At 39.8% G+C, this 27,933-nt stretch overlaps 1 protein-coding gene across 1 annotated transcript in view; it reads left to right on the top strand.

Annotated features, from left to right (window-relative positions):
• The window catches only part of fam83b (family with sequence similarity 83 member B), a 35,812-nt gene extending 9,260 nt beyond the window's left edge, over nucleotides 1-26,552 (top strand). The window contains exons 3-5 of the mRNA XM_079634236.1: nucleotides 12,865-13,029; nucleotides 19,736-19,860; nucleotides 21,704-26,552. Of these exons, the coding sequence (XP_079490362.1) occupies nucleotides 12,865-13,029; nucleotides 19,736-19,860; nucleotides 21,704-23,729 (2,316 nt within the window). The 3' untranslated portion in view covers nucleotides 23,730-26,552. The remainder of the gene's footprint in view (nucleotides 1-12,864; nucleotides 13,030-19,735; nucleotides 19,861-21,703) is intronic.
• The last annotated feature ends 1,381 nt before the right edge of the window (nucleotides 26,553-27,933 follow it).

The raw sequence follows: 27,933 nt of genomic DNA, 5'->3' as shown, positions 1-27,933 counted from the left end.
AGACAGAATATGGATGTCCCATTCATTTTCGTTATAGAAAAAACAATTTTTAGCAATATTGTTTTAACATTTCGAGACAGGCCTTAAGCGATAACATATGCGTCTGTAGAAGCCACAAGCCAGTGTTTATTTAGCAAATTCTAGTGAAGAACTACACTACCCACAATCCTGAAGCAAAAAATTATGTCAAACAACCCAAAAATCGCAAATGTCAAAAAAATAATAATTATTATTATTTTTTGCTTCAAGTTCGGTTTGTCCATTTTTTATTTAAATGCCTATATGGGAAAAATAATTGTGGGAAATTATCCAATGTAGCAAACAAAGGGGAATCACACTAAATGAAAATACTAAATGTAATTTTTTTTAACAATTAGGCTGTCATAACAATTCACGTAATATGTTGAGTTTAAATAGTTTTCCTCAAATAAAGTGTCTTGCCATCATCTAGAAAGTAAGTTTATATTGCAGCTTCCAGTTTTTCTTCAGGGCCTAATAGTCAGAGATCAAGGCTACATGAGCAAAGCTCCTTTAAATGTAGAGATACAACGTACGTCTTTGATCCACACGGGAATCATCTATCATACAGACATGCTTTTTTAGCCCAGCAGACAGCTTCTACCTTGAAAGTGAAGTGAAGATTTTCTCTACAGATATATGTCTTTCTAAATAAATATTGGTATGCTACATGAAAACATCATAGAGGTTCTCAGAGTACTCTGAAATAAAATCAATTATTACATACATTGCTTTTCAAATTGAAAGAAAAATAATAACTTACCTTTAGTTCAATGTGACATTATTTTCATGACAATTAAGCATATTTGTTTCATGCTGACTTTAATGCAGATTAGATTTTTTTGCTTGCACTTTATCTTACATTGTGTGCACAAGAAAGTACTGAGTATAAATAAACTACTTTGACTTATCATGGTTCAACATTAGTTATTTGAATTACTATATTAGCATGCATGCATACAGAAGAGGACTAAAATAAAGAGCTGTTTTTATGGTAACAATCAAGTTTTGAGAATTAGTCATAAAATAATTTCATAATGCAAAATATATATATATATATATATATATATAAATTAGTTTTTCCTGTTTTAATGTGGGTTTGATTTAAAGCCTTAAATTGGCAATGTAGTTCTGTGTTCGAATTAGGGCTGTGTATTGCCAAGAATCTAGCGATACGATACCTATCATGAGACAGGGATTATGATACGGTATATTGTTTGTGATCTATTGCGATAAGAAAGGGGATATTTTTTAGATATTTCTTAGTCTAATTTTAGAAAAACTGTCATAAAGAACACACCATAAAATGCATAAAAACTGAGCTAAAACCATTATTTTTAATTAAAACAGTGGGATCTGGATTTTCATTTATCACTGAACACATTCATTAATAAATGTTCACATTATGACAGTTTTTAATTTCTCAAGTATTTAATTCCTGAAAATGCATAGCCAACTCAATGACTGCATGACACCGTTTTACTATATATATGTATATACAGTACACTGTAAAGCTGCTTGCTCTACAGCATCAACACCTGTTGTATAAAGTGCTGTATAAATAAGCGTGCCTTCACTGGAGCGTTTGAATTGGAGAGCTTGTATATCCACATCACAATGAAAGCGTGCAGTTCATATTTGTCTATTGAAACGCTACTCTCAGCAGCGTGGCTAAATGATCTCTCAGATTCGATGCATTTCTAGAGTAGCTATTGGATTTTATCATGGCTTATTTGGCAATCCACTCTTGTCAATCTCCTTAGTGGTTTCTTTAATGGCCAAAATGAGTCCAGACTTCAGCTGTGAACACCGCGACGGGAGCCGGTATAATTCTATCGTCTCGTGAGCATCGGTCGGGTTTAAACCGAACACAAAGCCACTGACACAAATCTTGGATTTAAGCTAATAAATAAATGTTGATACATTGCTTTTGTGAATCGAAGTATCACCCAACAAAATATCGCAATATTCACGAGTATCTATATTTTCTTACACCCCTACCCCAAATATAATTTTTAATGAGTCCATAATCTTTTCATCATAATCATTTTGTACAGACAGCCCTGATGAGACCAGCATTGTTGTTCGTCAGACAATTGAACCTCTCATGAGGAAAAGTGCCAACCATGTTCAGTGCCTGGTCTGTCTGTACCTCAAGAATCCCTCATAATCACAGAGGAGACTGTAGATTGATTTCCTTTAAATCACAGCTTTTGAAACCAGCCCCAGACGTGTTGAACTCTTGCTAAAGATGTGATAAGGTCACGTAGGCGACATCACTTTCCCCCTCAGGCATCAGTCATGTACATATAGTCTATCCCCAGCAACAGTGGCTGCTAAACCGTGCTGAACAAACACAGGGCAAACAATGAAGTTGTGCAATATGCAATGCAGAAATGATCGCTCCCTTTGCAGTTGATGACACAGGAGTGCCAGAAATATCTAGGTGTGCCCATGAGAAGCCAGCTTTACCACACAAAAAAAGAAACATTTTGTTATGCAAAGAAAGCTCTGCTATGGGGTGTGGAGCTCATTAGTTATAAGTGAGAATGCAATGTGTTCGTTCTGAGCAATGCAGTCTTCTTTGTGTTTTGATTATGAGAGATAAAGCCGTCTACGAGCTTCTGTTGGACATGGCACACTGAGGGACTGAGATAGATGTGATTGAGTACAATATCGTCAGCATGGGATCTCATCAATACAGCGCTGACCAACCTTTATGATCGACAAGAAATGGCAAAAAGGAAGTGATAATTTCATCTAAATAAGTGTAACGTAGGCCAGTAAGAGCTGTGCGTGTAAACCTCACTCCCCTGGTCTCACACACTGGACACGCCGGTTCGAATCCCTTAAAGGAGTAGTTCAACTCAAAATGAAAATTTCCTGATAATTTACTCACCTCAATGCCATGCAAGATGTCCATGTCTTTCTCTCTTCAGTGGAATTTTTTTTTAGTTTTTTTAGGAAAACGTTTCAGGATTTTTCTCCACACAATGGACTTCAATCGCAACCAACATGTTAAAGTCCAAATCAATGCAGTTTCAAACGGCTCTGCATGATCCCAGCTGAGGAAAAAGGTCTTATCTAGCGAAACGATCGGCCATTTTCTAAAAAAATTATAATATATATATACTTTTTAACCACAAATGCTCGTCTTGTACCATCTCCGAGATGCTCTACGTATTACGTCATCACGTTGGAAAATTCACAAAAAAATATAAAAATAATAAATAATTATAAAATAAAACAAAGATGTCGGACGATTTTGAAGTTAGAGGAGACAATTTTATGCATGTTTCGCCCTTTTTTTGAACTGGAGTACACAGACAAATAATGACGTGACCCGTGACCTTTCCAACGTGATGACGTAATGCCTGGCGAGTCGCAGACCAGAACAAGAAGAACAATTGTGGTTAAATAGTATATCATTTTTTAGAAAATGACCGATCGTTTCGCTAGATAAGACCCTTTTCCTCAGCTGGGATCGTGCAGAGCCGTTTGAAACTGCATTGATTTGGACTTGGCTGAAGTGTTGGTTGACATGTTGGAAGACATGTTGGTTGCTATTGAAGTCCATTGTGTGGAGAATAATCCTCAAAAAACTTTTTATTTTCCACTGAAGAAAGAAAGACATGGACATCTTGGATGGCATTGGGGTGAGTAAATTATCAGGAAATTTTCATTTGGAGGTGAACTAATCCTCTAATCGTTTTTACTGTTCATTTCGACATTTACTAATACATTATGAAAAAAAATAAAAAGTTGTATCTGTTAAGTAAGGGATAAACAATGTGTATTAAACAATTTTCCACCAATAAAATAATAGAGGCTCTATAAAAGGATTTCTGTTGGTATAACTTAAATTTGTTGCATGTGGACGAATTTAAATGGTCTCAAAAATCGTAGCATATCATGTATCACTTTTCAACAAATCATTGTTTCCAGTGCAGAGCCAGACCTAATAGGTGACATAGGCGATCTCTTGGGGGACATGGATTTATCAAACCAATTTCAGTGTGTCGAATGAACTGCCTCGTGTGGTCCTGGCGCTCTGATTACATGTATTCTCTAGAGTAATGAAACACTTGACGGATGTATACAGTCTCTTCTCAGGTGTGTTTGGGGAGGGTGTTCTCATCTAGGGTGCCAAATGATATCGATGTATATACTAGCCTCTGCCAAGCCAAGATTCAATTAAACTAAAGGTGGTTTCATCATAGATTGTAAAATTACGCAAACGAATATATCAGCACCACATCAGCACTGTGTTCAGTGAAGCTCACAGGAGTTTTAATAACTTCTTCAGTAAATGTGTTTTTGCATAAAAGAGTGCAAACAGGTCTGAGAAATGACATTTTCTTGGAAGCTTTTTAAATCACTGTAATTTCCATAATACATGTGTATTTGTATTTCCAAGTGCTGTGTTGTGTACACTTTACTTGTACGTGTGTTTTCAGAATAAAGGCATTTTAAAAGCAGCAAACAAATGATAGCTTTGATTGTGCCTGGCAGTAATGATGCCTTTTCTGTATTTCAATGACTCATGAAGAAGTAAATTAGAAAGGCTGAACAGCTCCTTCGGGATGAGAGGAGACACTTTGAATAAGAATGTATGAGCCATAAATGAAAAGTAATGAAAACCACATGGGTTATTATAATGTCTAAGCAAACAGGATATCCTTTGGATAGGTTGAAAATGAGCAAAATTCAGGCCTTGCTTTAATTCAGCCATGCACATTTCTGAAACTTCATGCAGTTTCTGTCCTCAAATTTGTACTGTAAGTGTAAAAAACGACTGGACAGGGGAGGAATCAGAGTGAAATAGCCTTACTACATCTGTCGATTCCAGCAAATCTGATTCCTGTGGTCTTCCTTCATTGCCCTGTGTTCTCCACCTCCAGACCCCCTCCTGCCCTCGTCTGTTGGTCTTAATTTTGTTATAAGGCACATAGTTGCACCTGCTTGATGTGGTGGAAATGTAAGTGATTTCTGAGTTTGCTTTTGTGTTGTGTATCTAGCCTGTGTTCATTTGTAGTTCTAGCTCTTGTTTCCTGGGTTTGTTTTGCTTCCTATGGTTTCTTGTTAATTTCATTATCATGCACACCTGTTGTTCATTTTGTTAATTGGCTTGTTTGTGTTTAAAGTTTTTTAGCTTAAAAAATTAATATGATCGCATTGCTGTTATAAATAAGCTAGTGTGCAGTGGGGAAACTCCTTTTCCTCGATACTACTGAAGCCTAAAATGTAAAACACATTTGCAGCTGCACAGCTAGCACAGTGAGTGTCTGGCTTACTCATTGGCTGTGCTGCGGCAACTGCACATCCAATGGCGTGGCGCCTCTGACATGTGCGCCAATGAGCTAACAGCGTGCCGACACATGTCAGAAACCGCCAAATTGGGCGTGGTCTAGACCTATATTAGTGCCCGAAATAGCCATTATAGCAGGTTTAATCGACTGAAGCGACAACTTGCCATGTTACTATAGTGCGGCTGGCTACGCAATACTCGTTCCCTTGCTCTCAGCGAACCGAGGTTACGATAGTGACAGAGTACGTTCCCTTCCGAGAATGGTCACTTCGTATTGCGTAGCTAATACGCAGTGGGGACGCCATGTAAAACGCTGCACTATAAGTAACTGGTTGCCTACTGCAGCTCAGGACTCCTGAGCTCACAGAAACAAGCCAGAACCCAAAGCATATATATTGAAAAAGACCGGACACCGTCATGTCTAATAATATACATATATAATGTCAGTAAGCTCATACCCAACAAATATACTAATACGACTGGACACTGTCGGGACTATTAAGTACAAGGGATATCTGAACCGGCCAAGGTGGGTTTTATAAGATAATGGATAATGTGCTTATGAACAGTGACATGACATGTAGATAAGACCAGACACCGTCGGGTCATAATCATACTGAAAGGACCTTAGCCTGCAGGGAAGGTACCTCCATGTTGTAAAACCTCATAAAAGTGGAAGGCGAGGACCAGCTGGCCGCCGCACAAATGTCCTGAATAGGAAACCCAGAGGACCAAGCCCATGACGAGGACATGCCTCTAGTCGAATGGGCTCTAGTACCTACAGTATAGGTCAAACCTGACCCACTGAGGTGTATGCCATAGATTTGGCATCTATCCATCTGGACAGTCTTTGCTTCGTGACTGGAGATCCCTTGGATCGGCCACCGAAGCAGACACAGAGCTGTTCTGATTGTCTGAAAGATGCAGAGCGCTCTAGATAGATTCTCAGCCAATAACCAAGCCAATGATAGTGTCACAATGTCTGGGTGATGTCCCTTGGGTAGCCACTAGAGGTTCTTTTCCCCCACAGGTGTCAGTCACTATTGGACTACAATCCCCATCACCCTTGTCGGACTCATTATCACACTCAGCTGTTCCCACTCACCTTGTTAGTGTCTGTCTATTTATATCCTGTCTGTTTTATCACTTGTTCTGGAATCATTGTATGTTGTCACCTGCTTCCCAGAGTCAGTCTTAGTTTGGTTTAGTGTTTAATGTTACCAGCACTTCGGAGATCTGTTCTTATCTGTTTGTTTCTTGTTTTGGACTGCCCTTACATGGATTTTGACCTTTTGCCTGCCTGGATTTACGCTCACGGATTACCCAATAAAACTGCTCTTGGATCTTACCTGTTGGTGCGTGTCGTGACAGAAGGATTCCAGCATGAATCGATCCAGCGGTATGGGTTTTCGTGCCTCTTCCCCAGCCACCGAGAGGGAGAGGAAGCAGCAGAAGGGGAGTTCGCAATCTGGGGAGGTGCCGCCTCGGATTAATATTTTCGAGTGCTTCGCATTATGGGCTCGCATCACTGAGGAGACCGTGGCGGTAGAATCCGAGCCCCCTTCCATGGAACACGGACAATTGTTTGAGGGAACCCGTCTGGCCAGGTTTTCTGGGACCCATGGAGGTCGCAGGGCAGGAGAGACTAGAGGTGAGCACCGACAGCATTCTCCATTTCCGTCATTCTCTGACCATGGGCGGGTGATGTTCAGCCCCGAGCGTCCTTCACCGCTGGTTCCGGTGGTCCCTGTTCCGGTGGTACCGAAACGGAGGAGGAGAAGGAAGACTTCCTCCGTGACTGCCCTGGTTGTCCCCGTGGCCCCGGTGGTCCCGAGTCCGGTGGTCCCAGGTCCGGTGGTCACGAGTCCGGTTGTCCCGAGTCCGTTGGTCTTGGAGGTCGTCCCCGTGCAGCCCGCTGTCATCCCTGAGGTTGTCCCCGCGCAGCCCGCTGTCATCCCGGAGGTCGTCCCCATGCAGCCCGCTGTCATCCTGGAGGTCGTCCCCGTGCAGCCCGATGTCATCCCGGAGGTCGTCCCTGTGCAGCCCGCTGTCATCCCGGAGGTCGTCCCTGTGCAGCCCGCTGTCAGCCCTGAGATCGTCTCGGAGCTGCCCACCGTCAGTCCTGCCACGGCCAAGAGGGCTGTCTACCTCTTTTATAAACAGACAGACACTAACAAGGTGAGTGGGAAATGGGGTGATGGGGATTGTAGTCAAATAGTGAATGACACCTGTGTCACCAGTGGCAGTACTGCATGCGTGGAGGAGTCACGTCACGTCTGTTGAGCCTGAGCTTCACGTCTCGTCTGCCGAGCCTGAGCTTCACGTCACGTCTGCCGAGCCTGAGCTTCACGTCACGTCTGCCGAGCCTGAGCTTCACGTCACGTCTGCCGAGCCTGAGCTTCACGTCACGTCTGCCGAGCCTGAGCTTCACGTCACGTCTGCCGAGCCTGAGCTTCACGTCACGTCTGCCGAGCCTGAGCTTCACGTCAAGTCTGAGAGCCTGAGCTTCACGTCACGTCTGCCGAGCCTGAGCTTCACGTCACGTCTGCCGAGCCTGAGCCGGTGTCTGTTGCTGTTCCTGAGCCGGTGTCTGTTGCTGTTCCTGAGCCGGTGTCTGTTGCTGTTCCTGAGCCGGTGTCTGTTGCTGTACCTGAGCCGGTGTCTGTTGCTGTTCCTGAGCCGGGTTCTGTTCCTGTGCCGTGGTCGCCCGAGTGGTCGTCTTCGCCCTGGTCGTCTCCGCCATGGCCGCCCGAAGGACCTGCCCCGTCCCGGCCGCCTGCAAAGCCGGATCCGCCCGCGGCCGCCCGAGGTGTCTTCACCGCCGTGGCCGTCCGAGGGCTCTGATCCTCTCTGGCTGCCCGTGGAGTCTTCTCCGCCGTGGCCGCCTGAAGGGGTTCTTCCGCCGTGGCCGCCAGTTGGACTGACGTTTCTGCCCTGGCCGCCCGATGGACTGTCTGCTTCGCCCTGGCCACCGCCTAAGCCATCACCCCCTGTTCCTGTTCCTTTTCCCCTGCATGGTCCTGGCCCTCCCATCCCTCCCCCTGATCCTCCCATCCCTCCCCCTGATCCTCCCATCCCTCCCCCTGATCCTCCTTTCTATCTCCCTCCTGGACTCTTGTTTTGTTAGTTTTTTGTGGGTCTTGGAGCGTTTGGTAGCCGCTCCGTAGAGGGGAGGTTATGTCACAATGTCTGGGTGATGTCCCCTGGGTAGCCACTAGAGGTTCTTTTCCCCCACAGGTGTCATTCACTATTTGACTACAATCCCCATCACCCCATTTCCCACTCACCTTGTTAGTGTCTGTCTGTTTATATCCTGTCTGTTTTATCACTTGTTCTGGAATCCTTGTATGTTGTCACCCGCTTCCCAGAGTCAGTCTTGGTTTGGTTTAGTGTTTAATGTTACCAGCACTTCGGAGATCTGTTCCTATCTGTTTGTTTCTTGTTTTGGACTGCCCTTACATGGATTTTGACCTTTTGCCTGCCTGGATTTACGCTCACGGATTATCCAATAAAACTGCTCTTGGATCTTACCTGTTGGTGCGTGTCGTGACAGATAGATTCTCACCCAATGACCAATGACCAAGTCCGAGACATGTCCGTGTGCAAATGCCAACTATAGTCCGAGACAAGTCCGACAATAGAGAGACAATAGAAAAACGTCAGCACAGAGCGGATCATATGATCGAGTCGACACAGACCACAAAACGTTTCGAATTCTGCACAGAATGCTGTATTTTAAAGTGATATGGAGGAGATTAGGAGGAGAACCGGTTAGAGATCAGAAGGAAACAGTGGCTTTGCCGAGATCAACGGCTCTGAGCTGTGATTTAAACTTGGCTATTTAAAAAAAGGGGAGGAGCTGTTCGATATGCCCCGCCCTGTCTTCCTGTTTCAGTGGAAATTACGTCAACACATTGAATAATGCTACCCGTTTTAAGGCACTTAAGTAGGACCTTAAGCTCTATTTCTTTCAGTTGATTTTCTGTACTCTTCAGATTAACATGGTTGTTCTGTTCCTGTTTTCAAGTATAGAGTGTTTTTGTTTTAAGTCTTTGTTAATAAAATCTACTGTTGTAATATAATGTATTCAACCCCCATTGCAAGTCAGGATTATTAGCTAAAATTTCCAGACTTTCCAGACTTTCAGCTGTTTGCACTGAACAAATCAACTGAAAATGCAACTTTGAACGACTTCTGCCATCTCAAAATTATTCAACCCCTTAATGACAAACATCTCTAGTACTTAGTAGAACAGTTTTGCTGTTATGACCTGCTGCAAACGAGATGTATAACCAGACAGCAACTTCTGGCAGCGTTTCTAAGGAATCTGAGCCCGTTCCTCACGAGCAGTGGCCTCCAGTTCAGTGATATTCTTGGGTTTGCGTGCTGCAACCTCCTTCTTTTAATCCCACCAGAGATTTTCTATGGGTTTAAGTCAGGTAACTTGTGATCCCACTGTAGACTCTTCCAGGACTTCTTCTGCAACCAAGCCTTGGTGGAATTTGAGGTATGCTTTGAATCATAGTCCTGTTGGAAGGTCCAATGACGGCCAAGTTTCAGCTTCCTCACTGACGGCATGGCGTTTTCTCCTAGGATTTCCTGATACTTCAATAAATCCATCTGGTCTGCAGGTTTCTAGTGCCAGAGGACGTAAAGCAGCCGCAGAGCATCACAAGCCCCACCATGCTGAACTGTAGACGGTGTTCTTCATATCATGGAAACTGCATGCGAATAGTACGCACCTTACTGTGCAAGCTGAAACCTCAGGTCCTGTTGCCACCAAGTCTTGCTTCAGGTCTTTTACAGTCACTCTAGGTTTTTTTTTTAACATGCCTTCTCAGAAATCTGGTTGCAGATGTTGATAGCTTCCTTTTTCTGCCCCGTCCAGGTAGTGTAACCACTGTTCCTTTAACTTTGAGAACTATATTTCCAACGGTGTCTCTATGAACATTTAGTGCCTTCACTATCTTTTTGTATCCTGTTTCTAGTTCGCCAATAGATCCCGCTCATCTCATCTTGTTTTCAACCATGCTGACAATATTTGAATATATCAATGTTTGTTTTGCTACCTTATAGCATATGTTCAAACTTTATATAAACTACTTGCATCATAAAATAATTGTTAGGTACAGTTCTACCAGAAAGACTCGGGAGATAAATTGATATAACGGCGTATATTTATTAACAGCCCAGCAAGCATGAATTTATAAAGTTCGTTGGCGTGGGCTCCGTCCTTAGAGAGCAATGCGAGGGTAGCGGAATCTGCATATCCTGCCTGAAGACGAAGGCAGGGGCGCAGCCGACCCCCCTGGAGGTTAAGGAAGGGACCATCTTGGTGGTGGTTGGGGAGGATGGAGGTAATTGGCAGCATCAGCATCTGCGAACTCAGACGAATGTAAGTACCGATCTTTTATACTGTGAGTGTTAGCACATGATTGGTTAGAAGTGAAGTATTACGTGGCACGCTGATTGAGTCTTCCTGGCAGAACTTACGCTAAAGCTTTCATTGATCTTAGTTCTTCGTGATCTTCTTTATGTCATTCTGTTGTGTTTTTAGTTTCATTTTCAAGGACTTTTAGTTTGTTATTCATAATTTAATTTACATTTAATCATTTAGCAGATGCTTTTATCCATAGCGACTTACAAATGAGAAGAACAATAGAAGCAGTTAAACTAACAATATGACAACAATATGTAAGTTCTATGACCAGTCCCAGCTTAATCTGACGCAATTTTTTTTATAGATATAGAAAAGAAAAGAAGAGAAGAGAAAGTGTCAGTATTAATCGATCAAGTATTGTTGAAAAAGATGCATCTTAAGCTGCTGAAAACAGCAACGGAATCAGCAGTTCGAGTTGAGTTTATGTAAAAGGGAGCAGAGCCAGTGGTCGTTCTGTATTTCCTTTGTTTCCTTTCTGTTTTAATCTGTTGTCATAGAAACTCATTGTCTCATTGATTATTACACACCTGTTCCTCATTTGTTCAGTAGTTCTCTGTGTCTCTGTGCGTTTCCTCCGAGGAGGCAAGGGAGGCAGTGCTTCCTCAAAAAATTGGATGAGAAAGTAAACAATGCAAATATTACAAACTGGTAATATTGTTTTTTTCTAAAGTAACAGTCCAACAGCAACACCAGCGCTTAAAGTTGCAGAGGGACGCAAAGTAAAGTTTTAACAGACCCCTTAAAGTGTGCGCTGGGTTTGATGGGGGGTAATTGAGAACGAATAGGGGAAAGTCGCATGAAATGCCTTCCATCGTGCTATGATTGGATATGATTGGTTATGGTTGGATATGATTGGTTATGATTGGATATGATTGGTTCATGCGATAAATCCCGCCTCTTGTTTTCGTGCGCATTATCAAATCGGTCTGAATGAACAAAATGATGGCGTTTAATGGGAAGACTAATTGAAAAGTAAGTAAACAACTCAGCTACTTTGTCACATCAAAATGAAACTTGAAATGGACTTAAAACATGATGACTGTGGGGTATTTTTAGTACCTTTAAATGTATTAAAGGTATATTTTCGTCTGTGACGGTGTTTACCGAGCTTGATAACTGCAGAAAATAAGTTGACTATTAAAAAGAATAGCTGAACCTCAGTTCACAAATAAAATACAATGTTTAAATGTTGCCTTTAGTTATTATTTTGGAATAAATGTAAAAATTCTTAAACTAACTTGATTTAATTAATATACACAATCGAATTGTGTTTGGTTTCTCATTTTTATGTGATGTTTATTTAAGCAGGAAGATGTGACAACCTTAAGTGCAACTGGGAGATGAATTTATATTAAATAAATAAAAAGGACTTTGCCTCATTTCAGAAAACCACTGACGCCACTGCTGTATAATGCCATCAGTTCTGTCAGCTCACTGTCTGGTGTTGTCTGCTCTTTTACATTGCCTTCATTTGTTTGGATTATCTTCATGTTGGATTATGCTCTTCAGTTTTGCAAATAAAGACTATCTTCATCTTCCGTTAATCCGTGAGACTCTAGACATGTTATTGCGAGATTGCTTACAGTCGATGCTAATGATGACATATTGCTTTATTTGAAATGCAAAACTGTAAATGTCCCAGTCAGACTGGGATCAAGATTATGTATTGTATGATATTATTCAGTCATCAAATTCTTGAAATTCTCGATTTAATCATTTGTTCTGCAGGGTGTGGTGAGATACAGCTTATGCTGAGACTTGCTGTCCTTTAGTTTTAACAGAACATATTCAACCTGTCAAGGCTTGAATCCTGGAATGCTGGTCTTCCTGAAACACAAATGTCTAAATCTGTTAATAATACAAAAGCGAATAGTCTTCTCCCCTGACTTACTGTTTAATATTAGGCACAGTGCGCAGGAAAATGCAGATCCCCTGTTAGGTTCATGAAATCCACCTCTCAAGTTATTGAAATCGACCTAGATTTGTTTGACTACGCAGAGAAAAGACAGGGATGTCTTTGATTTAAATAAGAGAATGTCAGCTATTGAATGCCCAGACTGATGTTTCTATTATGTTTTCCTTCTTTATGTCTATACAGGTCATAGCAATCGCAATGGATGTTTTCACCGATGTGGACATCTTTAAAGAAGTGGTAGATGCCTCCGTCCGGGGTGTTCCTGTCTACATTCTGCTCGACCATAATCACTTCAAAAGCTTCCTCACTATGATAGAAAAACAAGACGTCCAACTCCAAAAACTCAGGGTAAGTGTCCCTATTCTACTGTATATTAATGCACAGGTCACATGCTGCAGTCAAGTCAAGTCAGAATCAAAATGCCCTCCATACTAAGGAAAAGGTTTTTTTATTTATATAGCACACATAATACAACAGATGTTGCCCAAGGTGCTTCACAAACAATAGAAGAAAACACTTAGTTAAAAAAAAAATGCATGGTTACACTTTATTTCGATAGTCCACTTTAGACATTATACTAACTGTGTAACCTAATTCTCATTATGCTATTAGTAGACTGTTCGGGTTAGTAGAATAAGTTGACTTGTATTTGCAAAGTTACAGTAGTCAGTAGAATGTCTGTTGTTGAGGATCAAAATAAAGTGTTATCAGATTTTAAGCAGACAGTCTACTAACGACTGCTAGTTGACATGTAGTTGCAAAGTCACTTATAGTTAATAGAATTTCTAAAGTGGACTATCAAAATAAAGTGTTACCAAAAGCATAATTTAAAATATTAACAGTTTTAGTTACATATTTACTAGAAAACAAAAAAAACCTTCAGCTGATATATGGACATATATATATATATATATATATATATATATTAGCCTATATATATATTTGTCCACCAATTAATTTCTTAGTTTTAGATAAATCGTGGCCATGTTGTACCAATTTGGGACCAAAGGAACAAATTCTTAATTTGTGATGATCTCACTAAAACAAGAAAAATCTGAAAAAAAGGGTCAGGGTTAAGGTAGTGAATTCTTGATTCGTGGCCACGATATATATATATAGGCCTATATATATATATATAATAAAATAAAAAATGTCATATTGGCTACGTACAAAAAATAAATAAATAATAAAATGCATAAAATATACAGATGGATAAATATTTAAAAACACTAACACCTTTATATATGCTGTGATCCAGTGCTATGGTTCTTACTTTTCCGCATATTTAACTATTAATAAACCAAGTAACATTGCTACTGCATATCAATGGATATATATATATATATATATATATATATATATATATATATATATATATATATATATATATATATATATATATATGAAAGTGTGATGCATCTGGATATGTTTCACAGAGTGATTTCACTGAAGCAGAGAGCAGGCAGTGTGTGTGTGTGTGTGTGTGTGTGTGTGTGTGTGAGAGAGAGGGACGCAGTGTCTCGCTCTGCTCACGAGAACAAATATGCCACCTTTACCAAGGTTAACCATTGACGGAATGAAGCATATTCCTTAATGTATGAGCCTGTGCATGAAAGATTTATCTCGATTGAGTACACTCGCTAAAAGAGACAGAATGTGTGTATGGATCAAAACAAACTGGAGCATACAGGAAATGCAATGAATTGACAAGCGAACTGTCAAAATGCTGTTTCAGATCATTTTGGCCCAATTTAATCCTTATTTACGAGACGAGCGCGCATGAACAAATACAGATTTTGGTTGTTCAAGTAGTCTGGCATATTAACATTATATCACTTATGAAATATTTGGTTACAAGTTGTAAAATATACAGGCTGTAATATGCATTAATATACATTTGCAGTGCATTTCCAACCCGATCTCATGGCAATTCATACAAATTTTACGAGGTGGCTAATTCGTACCAATTCATACGACCTCACTCGTACGAATTTGTACGATTTTTGCTAAATCGTAAATATTTTACGAGTTGCCACATTCGTATGAATTGGTACGAATGACCTTTCCCGCCCCTAAACCTACCCATCACGTGGGTTTATAGTCTAGATGGGATGTACCCAAAAAGTGAAAGTGAGGAGCATTTATGGGTACAAGTCGGGAACCGGCCTGCTTTACATATTCCAAGGGTGCTGAATCCAAAAAAACTGGTACCCAAGCGAAATTGTGAGTTTTTGACCTTCTAATTTGCATATCAAAATGGCCGCCAAATTGCCTATCTTGCTCAGTCGTTGGACATTTTCCCCTCGTTTTTTTGTAAGTAGGCAATCAAGATGAGGAAATTTAATTTCGATAGTCAAGGGTCAGAGCAAAGATATAATGGATATAATACATTTTTTATGTATATATATATATGCAAAATACCAACTTTTAAGTTGAAATTAAGCATTATTTGTGTCATTTTTTAAGGCCGACATAAATATTCAATCAATATCTCTCTTAAGCCCTATTCGCACGGGATTAGTACTATCTCGGGACCACGTGTGATTTAGAAATGACCCCCACACATCTGAATTTCGTGTGGCGCATTCACACGGGATAACCGAAGCCTGTGATTTTACTCAAATTTACTGACTTATCTCCCTGATATGACGTCAATAGGCTTTACTAGGAAATGTCTTGCCGTTATTATAGGTCAAGCTGTATGATATATCATAAACAGAAGAATGTTCCTTACCGCATGCTGCTATACATGTCATTTATCTCCATCTAATCATTCTTTTTGTTTTTGCTCTTCTGATAATTTTCAGCTTTCTCTTTCTGCAAATTGAATAGTAGTTATAGCGATATGACCCGGCACCCAAAACACTATCAAATCACTTCAACGCAGCCTCCATTCTTCGCGAAAGATGGAAAAAAAGGCGCGCATGAAACAAAAACATTGAAACAATTATATACGATCCCGCCAAATCACAGAGATGCCGATTCGCACGGGACTAATATTATCACAGGATCTTGGTGTTCGGCGAAATATGGTAGGTCGTTTGCGGGGGAATTTTTACTATACAAATTACAGACATGGCCGATTCGCACGGGATTAAGATCACAGACAACCTCCGCAATTATTACAAATGACTAGAGGTCCACATATAGTACTAATCCCGTGCGAATAGGGCTTTTAATGTTCCCAGTGTATGATATGTGATGTATTCCATATTACATAATAACTAAGAAAAACACCATTGCAAGTTGTCTGAGGTTTCATTTTTTTATGCAAACAAAGCATTTACGCTCTTAATTCAAACATCGAAAAACCCAAGTGAATAGGGAAAAAAACACCATGAAAATTCCCTTGAACAGATCTATAGATCACATATTGTTTCTGTATATTTTCTTTCATGTTTGTAGCTTAATTGCTTTGCTTTTTTCTGTTAGATTTTTAGTTCTGTAGTTCACTCCCTGTGAAAATTGTTTTTGGTAAATTGTTTTTATACCTTTCTAGTTTGCTTGTGTGCCATTTGTCTTTGGAATTTCATTTTGATTAGTATTTCTTTCTGCAGTCCTTTTCCAAGTTCTTTGGTTACCCCTTGCCTTGGTATACTTGAGGACTACAACTCCACATTTAAACAAGGACATTGGTCATCACTCTGACATGTACACATTGCAGTGCATAACAGCCCTGATTTTCAGCATTTGCACTGGCGTGTTGTGCATTGTTTTTTACATGTACACAGGATCATTTCCAGGCAACTTTCAGGTATTGGATTCTGTGACATAAGAATGGGCTGTAGTCCTGAACCGCCATGCTTCCATCCCATGTCCAAGGGTGAAGGAAGCTCAGGTGTGGCATAGTGAGCATTTCTCCAAACCATTGCCTGGTAGTGTACTCTCAGCAGATGGAAGTGGAGCGCATCGCTTGTCGCCGGCATTGCTTCTGGTTTACCTGTCCTGGAGAAAAGTATATGCCTTGCTGCATCAACAGAGTCTGTTTTATGCACATCATATATTCTGCAGACAAAAGCCTCTGAAGATATTTGAGTCTCCTCCGTGAGATCACCAATTCCGAGGTTGCTGAGCAATTGATGGTGCATTTTCCAGACTTTCCACGATGTACTTTAGGTGTATTTGTACTCAACAGTGTCTACCCCAAGCTATTCACGCAAATGTGTGGGCAAAGCTTCCCGAGGTATAATAATGGGTGCTGAACATTATAAAAAGAGGCTACTCGCTGCAGTTCACTCGACGTCCCCGCCGTTTTTTTTTTTTACTGTGAAGAGCATTGACCAAATGACCACGAGTTAAAGATGACAAATCATAGTGACAAAGCAGTCAAAAGATCAGAAGATGAAAAAGAAGCAACCGCACACATACCGGCAGAAACAGGGTCACAAGCTCAGTTTGTAGATGACCGCACACAGCATATTTCATCATGACTTGTAAGAGAACGAGACTCAGTTTACCTGAAGCTCCAACCAAGCGTGTGCGCATCAAACAAGAGAAAGACACGATACTAATATGAGAATGGAAACATAAAACTTGAAAATGAGAAGTATTGAAAGCATTCATGTTCTCTATGGCAATGATGAAATACATAAATGAAACATCAGTTACAAACCTACATTTGCTGCAACAATGCTAACTTTGTCTTTCTGAAAGAAACACTGACCAAAATCACAGTATATTTGTGACCATGAGGTGTCAAAGGCTTTGTTATCAGATTTATATATTTGATTCCAGTGTGTGAACAGATTTCTTCATTTATCTGCATTATACTTTTGTGGTTGATAGCTGAGGCTGAATTCACTTTTAAAATGTGACTGGCATAACACATAACCAGAAAAACAAAACGTCAACAACAATCTGCAAACCTGTCATGCGGTTACTCTTGTTTTTTTTTTACAGAGCTCCACTCTCTCTTTTATTTCTTTGTTCAATGCGCTACAGGAAATGAAAGTTGTTCCCAGCGAGTCATTCTTTGAGAAACTTTGAGAAACATATACATTATTAAAATTAGAAAATATTTTCAACTGAATACTTTTTTTGCTCTTTGTAAGCAAATCATTTACTGCTTCATTCACATGCACTGTGAAGTAATGAGGAGCCATATACAAAATATAAAGAAGCTTTGAGCTGGAAACACTTCTCCCCAGAGGGTCTTAACTATTATTATATGAAAAACAAGTGGCAATTATGATTTTTCTCACCACACCTCACTATCATGAGAGCATTTTTCTGCTACTGACATTTATTAATAACTCCTCAGTACATTTAAAGGTCACTTAAAGGGTTAGTTCACCCAAAAGTTTTAATTCTGTCAGTAATTCTATTATAATTGAAACTTGCCGGCCCAGAAAGTTAGTAAAGACAATGTTTAAAATAGTCCAAGTGACTACAGCGGCTCAACCTTACTTTAAGAGGATACTTTTTGTGTGCAAAAAAAACAAAACAAAAATAACGACTTTATTCAACACTGTAAAAAATTCTAGCCTCCCCAACTCAAAATTGTCTAGTGACTGGTCACATCTAAATTTTTCAATTGGCCCAAGTGAAATTCTGCAAATTTATTAAATTAAATCTGACAGCTGTCTCACTCCTCCATAGGCTTCTATTGTAATTGAAACTTGAAAGAAAGTTAGTAAAGACAATGTTTAAAATAGTCCAAGTGACTACAATGGCTCAACCTTAAGTTTATCAAGCGACGAGAATACTTTTTATGTGCAAAAAAACACACAAAAACAAGGACTTTATTGAACTCTTGATGTTCTTCTGGGTTGTACGTCAGAACGGAGGCTTAAATATTGTCTTTACTAGCTTTTCTGGGATGGCAGATACATTGCAGCCTATGGAGGAGTGAGCCAGCTCTAGGATTTCATCAAAAATATCTTAATTTGTGTTCCGAAGATGAACGAAAGTCTTACGAGGTTGAACAACATGAGGAAGAGTCATTACTGACAGAGTTTAAATTTTTGGGTGAACAAACCCTCTAACAGCTCAGCAACAGCTGCTGAAGCAGATCCTGATTTCTATGCTTGATTTACTTCGTATAAATTGTAAGTTTTAAGCATCTCTACAATTTCTCGCTCTTGCGGGAGACAATTATTCACAGCTGCCAAACAAGCTGGCAACAGACTTTCCTCACTGTAGACCCAAGAAACTTTTTACAGTTTACAGTTGCACACAACATGCCCACTGTCGTCAGTGTTGTTTGGGTGTGCAGATGTAGTCAAACAGAAGGGACGTACACGTTAACAGCCTTGTCGCTTTAGCAGCAGTGATAAGAACTAACCCTTGACTTCAACAGACAGACTTGCTGTCATTATCTCTGTTTACAAAGCAGTAATGAGGTTTGTTTGCCTTTCGTTTAGTTTTTGCTGAACAGTGTCTCTGTGTAATTTATCTTAAAATCAACATGAGACACTAAACACAACATGAGCAAAACAGGATATGGGGAAAATGTTGGAGGGGACTTTATTTTATGCATGGGAACTGACCGGATGAAAACTTTATCTCATCTCATCTCAAATAAACATTTCTGATGTCAGCAAGAAGGAAAATGATTTCAGAGGCAGAAGTCTGAGTCAAACCAGTTGTCAGAAGTCATGTTCAGTTTGGGCATTATTAGTTGACCTCGTTTCCCTGTGTGTTACTTAATTACTCCGTTCACCTGTTCTAAGTAATTAGTCTATTAGTCCCCTGTTTGGTTTAGTATAGTCCTGTGTTTCCCGAGTTCATTTGTCCTGTGGTAATGTTGAATCATGTTTTCATTAATACTTTTTTAATAATAAAAATAATAATATTAATTTGAGAAATCTCTTATTTACATTTGAACATACAGGCACTGATATTTCTGCTGCACAAAATAATTAATGTGCTACTGTATATAATTCAATTTGACTTGAATTGTATGTCTTCATAACCAAAATGTAATATGTATTTTTTATTCAATGTGCATCAAGGAATCATGCACATTAACAGTAGGAATTTGAATTAAAAAAGTTAAGATGTCATTTCACGTTTCTTGCTAAAAGTTATCTAAACATTTTCCTCTTGAATGCAGACTATGAGGATACGTACAGTGAAAGGCCAAGAATACCTCTGCAGATCTGGGGTGAAGTTCCACGGAGCAATGGAGCAGAAATTTCTTCTTATTGACTGCCAAAAGGTGTTTTATGGATCATACAGGTGAGGCGACATTACTTTATTTATTTATTTAGCTGAACCAAACAAACGACTGATTGTAAAACAGCAAGCAGTGGCAGTGTTTCCATATAGATGTCGTGAGGTAGAGAAAGTGCGTCAGAGTCCATAAATAGACACCAGAAATGAGCATTGCAGATTCTAATTGTCTGAAGAAGACGCACCGGTGTAACCGAGGTGTGGCAATGCAACCCAGCATCTCATTCCCTTCTCAGGGAACCGTGTTACATTCGTAACCCACGATGTTCAAAGAGGAGCTTCGGCGCTACGTCATGGCCAAGCTGCAACCTTCCTGTCTCTCTCGTGAAGCCAACATGGAAGTGACTTAAACTGCACTTCATCGACTGGCCAGTAGAGACAGGCTGCAGAAGAGACTCAATCCCATAGACCCCCATGTTAAAATGCCCAACATTACAGCAGAAAAAAATATGTTTACAGCCTGGTACAAAAAGAGCTTTTGGTCTATATTGCTAATGTTGCCCTTCGTGACGACTGTGAGGTGGGTGGATTGTTTTTATAACTCATCCATTTGATTTATATTATGCCGTAAAGTTCTGCATAATTAAGTGTGTGGCCACTTGGGTGGATTGTCGCGGATGTCACTACTAGCCGTTTGTCTGCTGTCTGTTAGCGCCACGTCACCCTAGCTAATCCCGCCTTTTTGCCCATTTTCGTTTATCCGGGAGTGACACGCTACCAAGATGGCAATGGCCGGCTCCGCCCTCTTTGTGCTTAAAAAATACTCCTCAGAAACCTACGGGTGACGTCATGGACACTACGTCCATATTTTTTTACAGTCGGAAATTCAATATTAACGTTGCCACACCCAAAGTAACAGAGCCCACAAGGCTGTGTATGAGCTTGTTGAGCACAGACTAGACTTGGGTCAACCCTGAAGGACTCGAGTTCCTGGGGTTGAATCCATGTTTGAACTGTAGTACCTGATGAATTAGTGCGGAGAGCACCACACATATCCTGTTAAGGTGCACCCCTCGCAAGAACTCAAGACTCTACACTCCTAGTGGAGTGGGTCCTGATGCCTAGAGGCGAAGCCATCCTGCGTGCCTCATAGAAGAGGGTGACTTAAATCTGAAATGCAATGCTAAATACGCTGCTTGGTGACTGCATTACCTCTATTGTGACCCCATAAGCACCAGAAGCTGAGAGGATCTACGCCACTGGCGCTTGCACGAAGGGCGAGATCTGTGGCACATTTGGTGTGAGTCATCCGCCGAAATAAAGCGGAGGCATGGTGTTAACCACGACATGTTGAGGAGCTTGATTCCTGACTTTTATCACACACACACACACACACATGATTGAAGGCAGACACATGCTCTAACATACAGCTTCTGAAGACAAAGCAGCTGAGGCACACATTTCTGGCGTCTATTTTCGGACTCTGTGACGTCACTACCTTCGGCCAATCAGATTGGCGTGTAGAAAACGGTTCACACGGAAGCGTTTCCATAGTTCTATAGTTCCACTTCGAAAGGGAACCTCATTTTTGTTTTCTGGATATGTGCATGTTTCTTTAAAATAAATTGCAAATGTTTTGAAATTATTATATAATCCTAAACCATTTTTAAATGGGGCTTAAGTGACAAAATACGATTTGGAACACTTTTTTATAAGGACTTACTGCATTTTGCGTTTGACTTATATATATGCTTAACATTCAGCACATGTCAACAAACACATGCTGTCAATCAAATGGCTGCCTTTCAAAGAACATTTATTACACCTTACCTGAGCTAAACTGCATTCCAAAGTATTTGCATATTGCTAAGGCTGAATTTAATTGCTATCTTCATTTCTCGTTTGGCAGCTTCATGTGGTCCTATGAGAAGATCAACCTCAGCATGGTTCAGGTTATAACAGGCCGTTTAGTGGAGACATATGACGAGGAATTTCGGACATTGTACGCCCGATCAACAATCCCAGCTCAGTTTCAGACTGCCAGCGTGATCCAGTGTGAGATGAAGCCCAATGGCAAAATGGATGGCTATTCGATTAATTCCACCAACCCCTTTGAAAGGAAAGATCATCTAAGGCACACACTTGACGCTGTTTACCGGCAAGCCTGTGAAAGAAGATCAGGGATTTCGCCATTGAGAGAGGTGGAAGAAAGGCTGGTCGTTACACCGCATGCTCGATTCCTTCAAGACACATCAGAGTTTTACAAAAGACACAGCTACGCGGGTGAACGTCAGGAGCCTGTATATATGTCGAAATTGTCCAAGATTGGCTCTAGTAATTGGAACGTGGCAGCAGAGAGCAGCCGTTACAGTGGTTTCTCCAACAATGTGGACAACCAGTATGAAAGTTACATCACCAACCCGATGTTCAGAGGCTCAAACATGCGGCAATCGTACCATGGCCACGACAAACAAATTATCAACATGAGGCAAAACATGCCCAGTTTAGCAAGTACTTCCAAGTCTTTCCTTCGGACGTGGAGGTTAGAGTCTTACCTCAACAACCACAATGATGCATCTTATGGAGAGAACTGCGATTATCTGGACCAATACGAGGATAATAAATTGGCTCCCCAGCAACACTCTCGCATTAGGTCATCAGTTGTTTTCACGCCCACCATACCGGAACAACCAGAGACAAACAGCTACTCCAATAGTTCAGCGTCCTCCAACCTCAATCCAGCACGAATTCAGCCAAATGCTCCGATTTATTCTTCATCACACTGGAATAAGACCGCACAGCATGATGACTTCATGCTAAAGAGGCGCAGTGTTTTAGAAAACTCAGGGAGTAATGCAACCAATAGCTCTGCAAGGGATGCAATATATACAAGTTTAAACCGAGCAAAAAGTAGATTTCAAAACACTGAGCAAGAGGACAGATACAAGAGGCACAGTGTGGCCGATCCCAGGAGCAATACATATAACAGTGACACAAACGGGCCTTCCAGTTACATGTACGCATCTTTACCTAGAAAACCGAGAAACTGCACTGCGCCTGCACAGGAGACTCCCAGAAATCAAGCGTACACTCCAAATTTCAAAGAGGACCAGAGGTCCGTCTCACATCATGATTTCAAAAAGGCAGATGAGAGCACAACTACCTCAGCAAACACATGGCAAGAGCCCCCTTTGAGAACTGTGTCCGCATCGCTTCTGGACCAAGAGGACAGTCCGCCTTCGAAACCGAGCAGTGTATCATCACAACGCTTCTTGAAAAGGAGCACCAACAAAATAAAATCTCTTCTCAACATCCCACAGAAGGGGGACGGCTCACTGAAAGGAAAGAATGCACAAAGTCTTAAAATGGGAAGCAGCACGGATACAATTCTCTCGGATTATGATGACACCGTGGGAGACAAGAAACACCATGGAAGCACTGCCAATTCCACCAAGTCTGTTGATAGCATCCGACTGAGGCGAGCTAATGGGAAGCTCCCTGGAGATGAAGGCCTGGTGGGAGAGACATCTGCGCCTCGCTTTAGCACTGAAGAGCTTCATCCGCCTCACTCACCTGCAAGTGTAGAGACTTCCAACACACAGGAACAATCCTCGGTTATTGCTCAGAAAGAGAAGACAGACCCGACACTAACAAGATCAGATCCGTTGCCAAAGCAACAAGTATCAGTAAACCGGCTGTATAGCAGATTTGAGCCGCTTTGCTCATTTGAAGCCAGGCCTCCCACAGCGGGCCAGCCTGCCTATGTGTCTCCACAGAGCAGCGTAAGTGAGAAAACAAGGAATACTGTCTTTTTAAGAAGACAACCAATGAATGACCATAACACTTATACAAACCAGCAGACACAGGGGCAAGACAACAGATTCGGCCGGTTCATTCAAAGGGTTGGAAATTTAATACACAAGAATAAGTACTAAAATGAAAAGTGAAGTGAGCTGAGATGTGCACCACTAGCCTGACCAAATGGATTTGCAAACATTGCACAAATAATTGTTTTCAAGGTTTTCTCAAGCACTATTCACCTTCCATTGGTCAGGCTAACAGATCGTCCTGCTTCTAACTTATGCCAATTATTGAGACAAGCTTGTTATGTCAGACCGGTTGGGATGCTCATGCTCGAGTGGTTTGTTTAAGATTGGCTCTGTGTATTTAACTCGGATAGGAGAGAGTATTTTCAGATCCAAAAAATTACACACTTCGGCTTTTAAAAAGTATAACGGTGCTGTTTACTTGAATTTTAACACCAGTGTTGAAGGTTTGCAATATAACTGGTGAAAAATGCTGCAAGGACTGTTACTTTGTAGTAGTATTTTTCACTTAAACGCATATCTGGAGTGGGGATATGGGCCAATTGGCTTTATACTTTCTGTCACTTGAATGAAAGCAATTATGAAACATTACCCGAGGACAAAACCTCTAATTTGGTCTGATTAAAAGCTTTAGTCAATCATCCATACAACCTTAAATTGCACTTCAGCCTGTTCGAACACTCTTCCAAAATAACCCCGATTGTTGTTGTTTAATTGACACTGAAATGCTGGAACAAATGCAAGATAGATAAATGCTGGTTTGTGGGTAATTGGTGCTTAGATATCATTAAGGGTGACTAACAATACTGGCATATATACTGCACTGGCTTTGCACTATATATAGGTCATGATTTTGTTTGTGTTTAGATTGTGTTATGAAACTGTTTTTTTATTTAAAAGCCATTCATTAATGGCTCTCATTTCACAAAGTGCACATGTACAGTAGATTATATTGGAAAGGACAAACAATATCAAAATGCCATTTCCTTACAATATCAGGTCTTTAAAAATAAAATTAAAAACACTATCACTGTTGCTTGTAACCTAACAGGGTACTTACCAAATAAATTAATGGTCATGACTCATGAATCTGATTTGACTTAAAACTATTTAATGATGTGAGAAGAAAGAGGCTATAAAGTGCTGTATGAAATACTGTCATTTTACTACAAGAAAATAAACGTAATATTTTGACCTATATGAGTTGACAGGCAGCAAGTGAATTGATTACAGCTTTAATCAATGTGGTCAGTGGTCCTGGACTTTATACTGACACCTACTGGTGAGGATTAAGCAACACACAAAGGCAAAAGTCTCTGGTTACTGAGATTTGGCTGGTCAGGTGACAATCCACTGAGCGAAAACCCAAACAGCTTTTTCTTCATCTCATGTGCACATCAGTGTAAGCATATCTGTCCAATTTGCGGTCACACTTTATATTAGGTGTCCTTACCTGCTACTATTATTGTGTTCATATTGTATTGCAATATTGTGTTATTGAGCTGGATATGGGTAAGGTTAGGACAGGTTTGCTGGTATGGGTATAGGTTTAAGGATGGGTTATGGTATAAGGGAAGGTCAACAGTGTAATTATAAAAGTAATTTACATCTGTAATTATATATATATTTTTTAAATATAAGTACAATGTAAAACATGTACACAGGTAGTGCATTGTATCAAATTATTATTTTAAATGTTAGTACATAAAGACACCTGATATAAAGTGGGACCAAATTTACTTTTAATTTCTTTAGAGGTAAAACATTTGAACATCTTGTCCATAGTCTTCTTTTGTCCTTATATAAAGTCCATTTGGGGACAAAGCTAATTCAATGATCTATTTTAAGCTGAAACTGAAGTGCTTGAGCAGGTAGTGCATTATTCAACACTCTCAGGACATTGTGTATTATAAGATTTGGCAGAAGAATGTTTACAGCACTTTTCACATTACACATGTTTTTTATACAATTATACATTATGTGTTTTATCTAATCTTTAACCATTCTAATAAGTAAAATTACTTAAGTTAAACATCACATTTGTGTTTCGTTCTTCTTCTTCTTCTTTTTATTGCTGATGTAAGACTTTCTTCTCCTGTTTTCTTTTCCTCTGCCATCCAGAATGAAGCGCAGCTGAGAGGTTTGTTTGATCATTTCCCTTTTGGTGAGAGAGGGCCTTTACATTTACCAAAATAGATCTTATAATTTTTTATATTTTTTTGCTATCATAAAACAAGCTCAGCCCAGGTGAGAAAAAGTAATAGAAAAGTAACGTAACGCATCACTTTCCACGCAAACAGTTTTTTTACGGACTGACTGAATATTTGAATGCATAACTTGTCTTTCTCCAGCGCTGGTGACAAGCCTGATTACTATGTGGTGATGAGCATCACTGGTAAAAACACAAATAAATAACGGTTTAAGATTTTGGGAATATCATCCACCCCTAAAATGTTAACTGAAAGTCATGTCAAAATGCTTATACATAAAATGTAATACAGTTCACAGAACATAATTTCTTTAGTCCCCTGGTGTGCAAGCCACAGGAAACTGTCCGTTTGATGTTGGATACCTGGGGGAAAAGAAAGCCTTTGGGAGAATCCATGCAGGCAACTCAAATATGTTAGTGTGAATGCTTTTCTTGAATTGCAAGGGTGTACGAGTCTTTGAGGTCTAGGACTGACCGGTAAAGACATCCGATGTGAAACAGCAGCAGTTCATCCTCTGACGGCTGAGGAGATGCAGATGTTGATCCATTGAAATGCCAAGTGGCAGAGGTGGCGATGTAGACCTCAGACAACAACACTCGCATGTGCAATCTGCTCCAGAAGGGCTGATCCTTCACGTTTTACCAACAAATCTTACGCTTTTGTACAATATTCTCATGAGATCGGTTCGTGTCATCATGCAACCCTTACCCACAGGGTTATTATAGTTATAAAAATAAATAATAATAAAGAAAACTATTATAGTATCTTAATGATACTAACAGCACTGCTAATTTAGCTGATCATCTCAGATGAGTTTGTGAAATTAAAATATTTGGTAACACTTTATAATAACTGCACGCTATTAATCATTAATTAAGCATTTGTAAACAGTTAATTCATCATTTATAAAGCATTCATAGACATTATTAAGCAGTTTATAAACACAGCTATAAATGCTTTATTTTTGATTTATAAGCATATCTATAATGTGTTTAATAATTGTATTGTCATACTTTAGTGATGATCAATGTATCATTTCTAAATAAAGTATAGCATTATTTACACACCAGTTATTTGGGAGTTGTCAGTGATTCATAAGATCACTTAGAAATTGTAAGTAAATGTAGTAAATGCAGGCAGTTATAAAGCATTTAGTAGTGGTCAGTTAACTATCTGTGAGCTCATCTAAAGTGAGGACTAGTTATGACTTGTAAAGCATTTATAAAGGAGATTTAAATGTTAATTTCTCTTCTAAACTGAAAAAATAAACAAACACAACACAGTGATACAGAACATATAAATATTAACAGCCTTTAAATCTCCTTTATAAATGCTTTACAAGTCATAACTAGTCCTCACTTTAGATGAGCTCACAGATATAGTTGACTGACCACTACTAAATGCTGTATAACTGCCTGAATTACAGTAGAAATACATGTTAATAAAGCATTTATTAACACACTAGGTAACTATTATATGTCTGAATAATAAGATGTATGGATCTACATTTAAATAGTTTATTAATCATTTACTCACACTTTCTGTGATCTTATGAATCACTGACAACTCCTAAATAACTGATGTGTAAATAATACTATACTTCATTTAGAAATGATACATTGATCATTAATGAAGTATGAAAATACAATTATTAAACACATGATATATATGCTTTTAAATCAAGAACAAATCATGTATAGCTGTATTTGTAAACTGCTTATTAATGTCTATTAATGTTTTATAAATGATGAATGAACTGTTTACTAATGCTTATTTAATGATTAATAGCGTGCAGTTATTATAAAGTGTTAGCATATTTTTTTTATTAAATATGACAATTCTGCTCATAATGATACTTTGCACAACCTTTACTTTACAAAATAATAATGTTCCAGGTGTGAAGCAAGAGGCAGAGGTGTTCTGCACAAATCTGTGGACGTTTCTGCTAGATTTAATACGAGAGAGACAGATAATAACATCATTTCTGCTGGGTTAGTGTAAGCCACGAGATAATGCGTGGTTCATACGAACACCTCCAGGATAAATCTGTCTGTTCTTGAAAAGGGAGATATGTTTCTAACCTTTAGTGAATCTGCATTATT

The sequence above is a fragment of the Phoxinus phoxinus genome (assembly GCF_949152265.1).
Source record: "Phoxinus phoxinus genome assembly, chromosome: 14".
Lineage (NCBI taxonomy): Eukaryota > Metazoa > Chordata > Actinopteri > Cypriniformes > Leuciscidae > Phoxinus > Phoxinus phoxinus.
The sequence above is the reverse complement of the archived record's forward strand: the minus strand, read 5'-3'. Positions and strand labels throughout refer to the sequence as shown.